General features: G+C 55.8%; 1 protein-coding gene and 1 long non-coding RNA gene across 2 annotated transcripts; one reads left to right on the forward strand and one right to left on the reverse strand.

Moving 5' to 3' along the window:
* Positions 1-972: 972 nt before the first annotated feature.
* LOC110365591 (uncharacterized) lies at positions 973-3,818 on the reverse strand. The gene is made up of 2 exons (XR_002425226.2): positions 3,336-3,818; positions 973-1,242 (listed from the first exon to the last, which is right to left on the reverse strand). It is a non-coding gene; the product is annotated as an uncharacterized LOC110365591 (long non-coding RNA).
* A 175-nt stretch (positions 3,819-3,993) lies between these two features.
* Positions 3,994-7,183, forward strand: DMRTA2 (DMRT like family A2). Its single transcript, XM_065071402.1, has 2 exons — positions 3,994-5,263; positions 5,437-7,183. Exons 1-2 carry the CDS (start codon positions 4,771-4,773, stop codon positions 6,306-6,308), a joined length of 1,365 nt encoding a protein of 454 aa, XP_064927474.1. The 5' UTR covers positions 3,994-4,770; the 3' UTR covers positions 6,309-7,183.
* The last annotated feature ends 4,278 nt before the right edge of the window (positions 7,184-11,461 follow it).

Raw genomic sequence — 11,461 nt, forward strand, 5'->3', positions numbered from 1 at the left:
ACTTACAAACTGTCTTCCGCTAAGAACGAGATGAAAATACACTAATCAAGAACTATATTTCTCCGGGATGCTTCCGGGCGCTGCGCTGCCTCCGGGCGTTCGTGGCTGCCTTCCCCTACATGGCAGCCAATAGACGGGCTCTTTTTAATTAAGATTTTACTTCTGTAATTGGGGGAAGATGGAGCGGCACCGTTGCATGCAGCCCTCTCAAACTTTTGCAGGGGAGCAGCGATGCACAGGAAGCCTTTAGGTGAATTAATGGGAGTGAGGAGAGAAATAAACACCGGGAAGATCGTGTCTTCCTAAAGAAAAAAAAAATAACAACAAAACCCAACAAACCGTGTCGTGTTTTACCGAGCTGACCCAGATGTGAGCACTGAGTCCCGGGCGCCGGCTCCGGGCGCTTCTGGAGGCTGCCGGAGTCACACGCCGGGGATAATGAAGCAGCCACAGGGACAACACGCAACGAAACGCGGCGTTTCTTTTCGTTCCTGTAACGAAGTGACGCCGCTTTTCACGCACCTGGAGGGCACGGGCTGCCCAAAGCGGGGACCGCGCTGTGCCCGGTAATTCCCGGCTCTGTGCGCTCCCGGCCCGGGGAGCTCCGCGGGGCCAGCGGCCGCCTGAGCCCGGCTTGGGCACGGCTTGTCCACGGCTCCGGCCGCGGGGGAACCCGCTCGCCCCGGGCTCCCTGTGCCAAACCTGGGCTGCTCCTCCGAGGCGCGGCGAGCCCCGAGCGGGGAAGCGAGGAGCTGGGTCCACGCCGCTGCTTTTCTGCTGGCTTTGGCGGTGGTGGAAGGAGCTCCCAGAGCCAAGTCTCGGGAGCTTTAAAGTTGCGTTTCGCTGGGTTTGGAGGAGTGAATTTCTCTTTCCTCGTAACCTCGCGGCGTCCCGTGCAGCGGAAGCACGGCTGCTCTGTGGGTGCCTAAACCAAACATCCCCTCCTCCAAGAAAGACACAAGAACAGAGATGTAAACGAAGATTTTATTTTGCCTGTCTAACAGAAATTAATTGCAGTAGGAGAGAAGGGAGGAAGAAGGGTGGTACTGCAACCCCTCCACTGCCTCCCGCACGTACTCTCACACACTCTGTCAGGCCGGGACGAAGCTGGAAAAAGCCCGTACCCCGTGGGCAGCCCTGGCCGCGGCTTTGCTGATCCGGGGTAACACACAGCCCCGTTGTGTTTTGCTTGATTAAAATCTGTGGAATGTGTGCACGCTTTGTCGAGGCTCACAGTGAAAGCTTCCAAAGGAAAATAAGGAGAGGGAATAAATGATTATTATTACTAATCTATCAAACCAGTGAACAGTGAGACTGCGGATTCCGAGGCTTTCCTTTTCTACAGGCACTTTGTAAGAAATCAACAACAAATTAGTTGGATCGCGTTTGAAAGTGAGCAGGGCTGTAAAGCGGAAAGCCCGGGGTTTGCGGAGGAGTGTGACGAGTCCAGAGCGGCCTCGGCCCCGGCTCGGGAGTGACGCCGGCGGGAGCGGCGCCTTCCCGGGAGCGGCGGCTTCGCCCCAGCCCGCGAACCCTCCGGGGCTCACCCGGGCTGCTGCCGGCCCCTGAGGGGGTGGTGGGGAGAGTCTGGGGGTGGGAAACCGTTTAATGCTCGGGGTGTATCAGGGAAGCTTGAAACAAATGTCCTCAGTATTTGCTGAATCCTGAGGCTGCGTCGCGTTTTCCTGAAATAAACGTTTGTTGAATAAAACCCGGCTATTTCGATGTTGTATTGATACAGAGCATAATACTTAAAAAGCGATATACGGTTGGGTGTTTTGGATGAGGCGGTGGTGGTAGTGCTGACTCCGGATAAACATCAGAAACAGGCAATGGGTGCTGATGTGCACAGCGCTAGGACATCGTGTCCTGACTCCGGCAATACAGTCACTGAGGGACGTGCTGCATGAGTCTGCGGAAACTGTGTGTAACGTCTTGGGACAGAGATGCTACACATCATGTGTTCAAATTTCTACACCGCCGTTTGCAATTTGACTGGCTGGTTAATGTTTTATTTTATTTTATATTTTATTTTATTTTATATTTTATTTTATTTTATTTTATTTTATTTTATTTTATTTTAGGACACATCTGTTTCCAAAATATATCGTTTAAATCCGTCGTAAACGGGAAGGATAACCAAGCCCTTTAATTTAAATCAAAGCTGAAAGAAAAGGGAAGCGGGTGCATCAGCGTAACCCATGTGCTGTGTTGCTGGTAACGGGAGGCTGCCTCGGGGGGAAAGGGAAAGGTATTTGCAGAAGAAACCCACCGCAAACCCAATCAAAACTGCCAGGAAGAAGGTACAATATTTTATCCATGGTAAGCCAACATAAAGCAATATTTTAAATGTTGCTCACTCATTCTGATCGAGGTCTAGGCATTCCAAATTAAATCACATGGTTTGAGTAATTCTCCCCAGAGAATAAAATTACTGGTTGCGAATAAAATTAAGTCGGATATTTTGACTCCGCGGCTGTATTAAATAAAGGTGTTATAACACCTAAATCAGGAGAAGTGGCTGGCAGCTGCACACACAGAAAGTCGTGTGGGAAAGAGCTCATTTCGGGGGGAAGAAAAATAAAAACAGGGGAAGAAGGGTGTGTGTGTAATAAAAATACTGACAAGTTGGAGTGCTCTGCAATCGTGCTTCTCGCAACCACGGGAGAGTGACAAAAGGGAAGGGACAGCGGAGAATCAGCGAGCGCCGCTCGTCCTGCGGCCGTTCCGCGGGTCACCGCGGCCGTGCGCGCTGCCCGAGCCGCGCAGGGAGCGGCGGGCACGTCCCGAGCGAAACGGGGCTTCCTCTCCTCCCGGCCCGGGTGCCCGGGTCCCGCGGGAACGGCAGCTCGCCCGGGGCAGCCCACGCGGGGAGGCGGCGGGGGAAGGTCTCGCAGCGTGGGGATGCTGAGGCGGCCAGAGGGACGCTCTTAGCGACTGTCCCCGTTACGGACACATGTAACAACTTTAAAAAGTGGCAAGGAGGATGGAGATTCCTCGTGGGAAACGGGGAGAGCCCTGGGGAAAGGAGACGGCGTTATTTCGCAGCCAAGCTGCCCAAGTGCTACCTCCTCCCCGTCACCCGCGAACGTGACGTCAAACCCGGGTGGTTAATGCTAAAACAAAAGCTCCGTGGTTAATATACAGTTACGAGCCAGACAGCCTCCTCCTCAAAAATCAGCCCCTCGCGTTTATCGGCCCCGCGGGGAAGCGCCTGTTGAACATGTAGTCGCGCAAACAACTGGCGGGAGAAAGAACGAACTGCACTTGCTGGGAGCGAAGGACGGGCAGGGCTGTCCGGGTACAGCGCAGGAAACGCGGAAAATCGCACTCACCTCGGGCTCCTGCTGCGGTAGCGCCGGTGAAATTCACCTGCAGCTGTGGAGTGAGAGAGGGGAGAGAGGAGGAGGAGAGGGGAAGGAAGAGAGGAAGGGAGGAAGAGAGGAAGGGAGGGAGGGAGGAAAGAAGGGAGGAAGGAAGGGAGGAAGGGGGGAAAATGGAAGGAGAGAGGCATCGTTACCTACTATTATAAAGTAACATCTCCGAGGGGAGATGGGGAGACCATAAATTGAATTGTCACCTTCCACAGTATATTTTCCCCCACCCTTTTGACAAGTGACACCCAGGGAAAAACAAAACAAACCAAAACAAAAATCACACCCCCCCCCCCCCAACCAAAAACAGGCAGCAAGGTAAACACCGTTTCCACTGGATTAACAAACAAAAAACCAAACCAAACCAAACCAAGCCCCAAACACAGAGGAGAACTGAGCCGGGCTCTCAGGCAGCGAGCGGTTGGTCAGGTTTTGCACGCACACACGCACGCGGATCGGGACCCCACGCACACGCGCGGACACCGCGATCCCCCCAGGACCCTCCGCGCGCGCGGGCCGCCGCCGGGCGGCCAATCAGAGGGGCGCTTCCCGCCCCTGGCCAATAGCAGGCGCCACATTGTTGTCAAATGTTGCCTAATGGCAACGCGGGCGCGACAATAGCGCGAGTGGCGGCGCGCGGCGCGGCGGGCAGCGCGCTCTGCCCGCAGCTCCTCCGCACGCGCCGGGCGACGCGGGGCGGCGGCTGCTCCCGGGGGGCCCTGCCCGCTCCGGCCCTGCCGTCCGTTCTGCCCGCTCCCACCGCGGCCGCCTGCACGGGCCCCCTGGCCCTCGGCCCGGCTGCGGTGCTGCTGCTCGGGAGACTGGGTGATTTCTTTGGATTTTAGCCTCCGCGAGGGATCCTGCTGGTGAAGGTGCCGGATTGCTCTTTGAAGGGACGCTTTTAGTCTATGGTTGTAGCCACAGGGGGAAGGGGGGAGCTGAGCGTAGGGAACCGCTCGGGTTTCCACCGGGGCGCCGCGGGGAGCAGACGGGAGAGCTCGGGATCGAGCCCTGCGCGATGGACTTGGCGCTGCGCTCCCAGATGCGCACGGGAAGCAAGGCGGCTAGAGAGATCTAAGTTTTCTTGGATTTTCTTGTCTTAGATTCGCTTTTCGGGAGCGGAGGGGAGAAGGGCGCAGAAAGGCTCCCGACGGCGCCCCCCTCACTTGAACCGCACTCCGGAGCCGTGTGCAGGTGTTCAGGGACGGGGAGCGAGGCGGAGGGACAGGCGCTTGGCTTTGCACGCCCGCTCCCGGAGCTCCGTGTGTCCCCCACCCGTGATCGCGCCTGAAAGAGCCGGGAGCTTGTCCTGGTGCGCAGAGGGGGGTCCCCCGCCCCTGTTTGCTTTGGGGGAGGCCAAGAAGGTGGGTTGCTCTTTCGGGGCGCGCTTGCCAAGATGGAGCTCCGGTCGGAGCTGCCCAGCGTGCCCGCCGCGCCCCCTCCGGTGCCCCCCAGCTCGGTGGCGGCGGCGGCGGCTGCAGCAGCGGCCACGCTGCCGGTGAGCGTAGCCGGGAGCCTTCTGCGGGCGCCACCACTGCTGCTGCGGGCGGCCGAGAAGTACCCGCGGACGCCCAAGTGCGCCCGGTGCCGCAACCACGGGGTGGTGTCGGCGCTGAAGGGCCACAAGCGGTACTGCCGCTGGAAGGACTGCATGTGCGCCAAGTGCACCCTCATCGCCGAGCGCCAGCGCGTCATGGCGGCCCAGGTGGCGCTGCGCCGGCAGCAGGCGCAGGAGGAGAACGAGGCCCGGGAGCTCCAGCTGCTCTACGGCACCGCCGAGGGGCTGGCACTGGCGGCCGCCAACGGCATCATCCCACCCCGGCCCGCGTACGAGGTCTTCGGGTCCGTCTGCGCCGGGGGCGGCGGCGAGGGAGGCGCCGGCGCCTCAGGTAAGGCCGCGCTGTGAGCGCTCGGGGGGACCCTGGGCACGGAGATGGGGAGAAGGGGCGGGGGTAGGCGCGGACCTGCGGGCGCATCGGACGGGTGACCCCGCCGACAAGCGGGGCTCGCCTGGGGCAGCCGCACTGATGGTCTCTCTCCTTCTCCCCTCCACGCCCCGCAGAGTCCAAGATGCAGAAGTTCGAGCTGTTTCCCAAGACGCTGCTGCCCAGCCGCGCCGTCACCCCGCAGCAGGTGGGCGGGAAGCCCCTGTCCCCGGACGGCGAGTCTGTGCCCGGCACCTCCTCCCCAGAAGCTCGCCACGGCTCGGGCTCGGAGAATGGGGACGGCGAGTCCTTCCTGAGCTCGCCCGTTTCCAAGGGCCCGAAGGAGGGGGAGGAGAGCCCGGGCTCCATCAGCCCGCTGGGCTCGGACTCGGGCTCGGAGGCGGACAAGGACGAGCAGGACCCGTCGCCCTCGGCCGGCGGCCGGCAGCGGACTCCCATCGACATCCTGACGCGCGTCTTCCCGGCGCACAAGCGCAGCGTGCTGGAGCTGGTGCTGCAGGGCTGCGGCGGGGACGTGGTACAGGCCATCGAGCAGATCCTCAACAACCGCGGCCCAGAGAAGGGCCCCGAGGAGGGCTGGGCCCGGGACGGCGTCTTGCAAGGCCTTCCGCCCACCCCCGCCGCCGCCCACCACCGGCCCTTGATAGCCGGCGCCATGGCCCCCGCCATCGGCACGCTGGGCAGCCGCTCCGCCTTCTCGCCCCTGCAGCCCAACGCCACGCACTTCGGGGCCGAGGCCGGTGCCTACCCGCTGGGCACCCACCTGGGACTCAACCCCCTGCGCCTCGCCTACTCGGCGCACAGCCGGGGACTGGCCTTCATGACCCCCTACTCCACGGCCGGGCTGATGCCCACCCTTGGGTTCCGGCCCCCCGTGGACTACGCCTTCAGCGACCTCATGCGGGACCGCTCCGCCGTGCACAAGGAGCAGGTCTACTCCGGCGGGCTCTACGGGCCCATGGTCAACAACACCCCCGAGAAGCAATAGCGGGGGCGGCTTCCTAAAGCTCGTCTGTGTAGAGGTAGCTAGGTAGGCACGGGTGGACGGACGCCGGTGGCTTTCTCTCCCCTCTTCCCCGTACAGGCCATGGTTGTGCGCAGAGCCTGGTGCGGACAGGCGTAGGTGTATTAAAATGGTGATAAAGGTGCACTTTCATTGTCCAGACATGATTCACTCTTTGTTGCTTATGGCCGTAAGCATGGATATCCTTGGTGCGTCGTGGGGTGTGTATGCACACACACACGCTCTTTCCCACACACATACATATATATATGTATACTAGCAAGTGTATAATGTTATAAAATGGAAATCTAAGTTATTAATGTAACTTGTAGGTGAACTTGGTATTAACGTTAAGCTAAAGGTTAGGCAGCTCATTGTAATACTTACCAGGCATATAGATTAAACATATTGTCAATTGAAAGCCTTTTCCTTCCCACCCCAAGAAATGTTACGATCTGTATATAACATTGGAAAGTAGATATATTTGTAACTGTCCGTAGGACCCTGGCGCCAATGGTGTATGACGGTTTAATAAGGCTCCTTCATTTGTGATCTGCAAGAAAATTGCTTTTTTGTTCCCATGTAGCAAACTTCTTGCTGTTTCTAACAGGTAATTCTGTGTTTCCATTTAATAGAAATAAATGTTATTTTCTATTATAAAAAAAAAATCGGTCTTATAAATGGCAAGTGGTATTTTATGAGACAGTGGAAGTGTGTTTTGGGAAATTCATTTGACAAGCGCAGTCAGTATTTAAAGGAGTTAATGCAATTAGCACAAACATGTTTACTACATTTTTATCATGGTCAAAACGGATATTATTCGGAAAATTTACAAATAAAAAGGAAGTGTATAAACCAGAGCAATTTCGTTATCAGCCAAAATTGTCAAACACGTTTATTTCTGGTTCTGGTCTTTTTATTATTTATGCCAGGAAAAAGAAATGAGAGGTGTAATTTTAAATTGGGGTTTTTCCTTCAATATCTTGCCGATTTTTGTTTTATTTAGGAAACCTGGCGTTGTCGCAGAGAACAAAAAGCACCGTTAAAGGAAAGCACGTCTTTCCGACCGAGGGTTGTGTAGCAACGGAGAGGTACTTTTCCCTCTTACCTGAAATTTGAACGTGCTTTTTGATCATTTCTCTATCAAGATAAGTGAAGGGATGTATAATAATGACTGTCGGGTTTTGAGAACGTAAAAACGTGTTTGCGCGGCAGGCGGGAAGGGGTTGAGAGAGCGCAAGTTCAGCGCGGGGCGTACGCGCTTGCTTTTATTATTTTAGTTTTTCCTCATTGATGTCTGACTGTTCTTCAAGACCGAAAAGTAAGCAAGCCGTTCCCCCCCTACTTATTTATTGATGTATTTGTTGCGCGCTCCATCCACCCAGAGAGCCGACCCTTCCGCAGCCCGGAGCGCGACTTTCTGATCAGTCCTGGGAGTGCTTGGCCCAGGAAAACTATTACTCACAAAGAACAAGTTCAGTGCATGGTTGAATTAAGACTGTAAAAGCTCCTAAAGTTGGTTGGTATGGAAACCTAATCCCACCGAACCGCTCCGTGGCACAGCTGGACTGTTTACTTTCTCACTTCAAATATAACTGTGTAAACATTGGCTCGGAGCTGGCAGCGCGGCTCCTACCAGCCCCTTCACAGCCTGGTGGCTCTGGGAGGGGACGCGTCCCGCCGGGGCTGCTGGAGGAAGCGCGGGGTAGAATCGAAGGACGGCAGCAAGTAAAACGCAATTCTTCCTTCCCTCCGCAACTGATCACGCTGGATACAATTTTAAGAATTTTTTAAAAGTAAATAAATATGACAGATTACACCCAGGTAAATTTTTTGACCCCGGTCCATCCTGGGAGCAGCCAAACCAATATCACAAGGGAAACCTTTTAAAGTCTCGTGTTCCAAGAGCGGGTGAAACTTAATATTACTACAATAAAACGGTTTAATAAAGAAGGGCTTTAATAGTGAGCTAATTTGATTGAGTTTCCTAATTCCACTTTAATTGGAAAAGGAGTTGTCTGTTTGGTTATAAAGTGCCAGGGTTATGTTAGACTGGAAAAAAAGATGGACTTCGGGCATCTGAATAAACTTCTATTTTTTCCCCTGTTTGGCAGCTGACTTGGTGCGGGATGGGTTTCCATATCTGATGGGTTTCCATACCTGGGATTATGAACGGGCTACAAAGAGCTGCTACTTAAAGAAATCAGGTCGCCACATTTCTCCCATTCTATCCCTGTTGAGAAGGGTTTAAGAACTGTTGATTTAACTCAGCTCCCCTTTTAATTACGAAAGCCATTCTTGTGTAGTTAGCCGAGCAGGACAATTTATCAGAATTGTTGCTGTGTCTTGGGGGTTGGCTCGAGCTTGAATTTATACAACGGACAATGGGGATCACGACGATTAACTTTCATATGGATAGTTTAGGCTGTTAAATTGGGGGAGTTAGGAAGAAGGGGTAAAAGAACCTGATACATTGTCCCTATTGAGGTAATTCCCGTAGATTAAAAGAAAAATCCCTTAGGTTTGAAGCCGCCTCGGGGAGGTTCATATACAGAAGCCTCTGGCAGAACATCAAATATTCAGGTCCCTTTTAGAGTAAAATAAAATGCTGCCACTTGAATAAAAATCCGCGGAACGGAGTATAAATTATTTGTAACGCAGAGAGACCGCGGGCGAGCGCCAGCAAACTTCCCTGTTAATTAAATCTGAATCCGCGGTCGCAGGAGGCGGCGGCGCTGGAACTGCGGCGGTACCTACGGTGGGACACGTTCCCGAGTTATAGTAACTGCACGAGTGTTTAATATGAATCAGCCCTAATCCACAGCGTAATAAAGATCAAATTAGACTAACCATTTAGTAGCGAAATGACATTCCTTCACCTAAAATGAACCTTTCCGTGCCCCGCTCGCTGTGGGCCCGTCCGGCCGTGCCGGAGCGCGGCAGCGGCTCCGGGCCGGGACCGGGATTGACCGCCGCAGCCCGCCGGGCTGAGCGAGGCCAGGAAATAGAGGCGGGGGTCGCTTTTACAGGCTGTCTGGTTGAAGTCCGAGAGGGGAAGGCTCCGCTACCCTCCCACTCTTTCCCAAAGCCGCCTCTCCCCCGGCCCCTCCGCCCTCAGTGCGTCCCCGTAAACCGGACTTGCTGCCGAGGCGCTGGGCATAAAGGAGGTTCGCAGTTCGCCTCTCCTCCGGCCCCGGCCCTGCCTTTTGCTCTGCAGCAGCCCCGGCGAGCGCCCTGCTGCCTGCCGGGGCCCCGCAGCCCGGGGTGGAGACGGCGGGTGGGGAGGGCGGCGGTGCCACTTCCACGCTGTCCCCCGGCAGCCGGTCCCCATGGCGGGAGCCTTGGCTTGTTTTGGTGAAGGCCGAGGAGCGAGTCCCGACCCCCGCCCCGGCTCTTCCGCGGGCCCCGTCGCCGTGGCTGTCCCGGGACTTGATGCTCCGTTTCACGGCCTGGAAACGGCCCCGCGTAGGGAAGGAGAGAAGGGACGGGCCTCTCACCCGGGAGGGGACGGGACGGGACGGGCTGGCCCCGGGTGCCCCTCACCGGGGCGGGGCGGCCTTTGTGCCGGCGCTGGGCAAACACAGCTGCCGCCGGGCCCGCGGGGGCATCGCGGGGGTGACAGCGGCTTTTACCCGCCCCACTGCCCTCCCCTCGGCCCCGCTCCCGGACAGCTCGTTGTCCCCAGCGGTGGGTGTGAGCCCGCGTATCCCCCGAGATGGTTTCATGGTGGGAGCGCAGCGCCGGGCCGGGAGTTCCCAGGGCACTTGTGTCAGGCACAGAAACTTCCCACGTCCTCCAGACGAGGGGACACCTCTGCCTCCTCTAATCATGCGGGCACCCCCCCTGTGTTGTCATAACGTCCCCATGGCAACTGCAGCAATTACTTCTGTGCCGGAACAACAATAGGAAAGTATTTAATATATTTAAATGTGATTAAGCAGGTGGAAAAAACGAGGAGGAGCAGCTCCACAGGACGAGCCGGCGAAGCCCGGCTGCGGGCAGCCCCTGCCCGGGAACCCGCTCCCGCCGCCTTCGGCACTTTCAGAGCTCAACAGATGGAACCGAGCGGAGTATAAATAGTCACAGGGCCCGCGAAACAGGCTGGTTTACTGTTTTCTGCCGCTTTTAGCATCGGTTGAGGGGCTGGAAAGTTCATTTCGATTTCCATTTTCCCCGTTTTATCCAGGTTTCAACACAAATATCAAAACTCTGTTGCAAAAATGATTTTTGCCCTTGTACTGTTGCCTCACAGTTTCCTCTTAGTTTTTCTCTACCACTTTATTAGGGAAAATAAAAAAAGAGAAGAAAACACGCTTCGTGTGGAAGTTCGAAAACCAGAAATAGAAAACATGAAAAAAGCTGGAACTGCACAGTGATGTTTTGCATTTCACCTCCATAACGAGCTTCTTATGGAAAAAAATAGTTTTATCAGTGGTTTTAATATAAAACCCCATCCCTTTCGGCCAGTCCCCTCGTTTCTGTGTTATCAGGGAACCCAGTGATCCGTGCAGGAGATGCTCCTGACCCGGGGAGCCGGTGCGGAGAATGCGACCTGCTACCGGCACCCCGGGAGCTGAGCAACCCGCCGCGGCCTCGAATCCACCGTTGGATCGTGCGGTTGGGGCTGGATTCGGTGCAGTTCCGTGGGCGGTGGGAAGGGTGGGCGTGGTGCTGATGCGGGGCAGGTGGTGTTAATGCGAGGGAGGTGGCCGGGGCTGGGGAGAGGTTAAAAGGCGAGGGAAGGAGCTGGCACAGCTTGGCTAACGCGGGGCCAAGGTGCCACGGCTGGAGAAGGTAGGTTTGTGAGGAAGCCACCTGCTGAAGGTGGAGGAATAGGGGGAAGGAGTGAATTCCAGCACAGAAGAGCGGAGTAAGGGGCTCATGTGGTCTCTGGGTCACAAGAGCTGATGGAGAACTGAAATGCAGTAGTAAAGGCTGCAGAAATACTTGGGAGTCACTAAAATAAGATATTGATGTCTGTATTACAAGACTGTAATGGAAATGTTGTGTTACTTGCTGGACATTGACTTGAAGGACAGCCACGTTCATGAAGACTGTGAGGCAGTTCCTTGGGCTGTATTTAAAGTTTATAATAGTTTGCCTTTCCCAAGTGAACCTTTAAGAGTTGATCATACTTT

The sequence above is a fragment of the Columba livia genome, chromosome 8 (genome assembly GCF_036013475.1).
Source record: "Columba livia isolate bColLiv1 breed racing homer chromosome 8, bColLiv1.pat.W.v2, whole genome shotgun sequence".
Lineage (NCBI taxonomy): Eukaryota > Metazoa > Chordata > Aves > Columbiformes > Columbidae > Columba > Columba livia.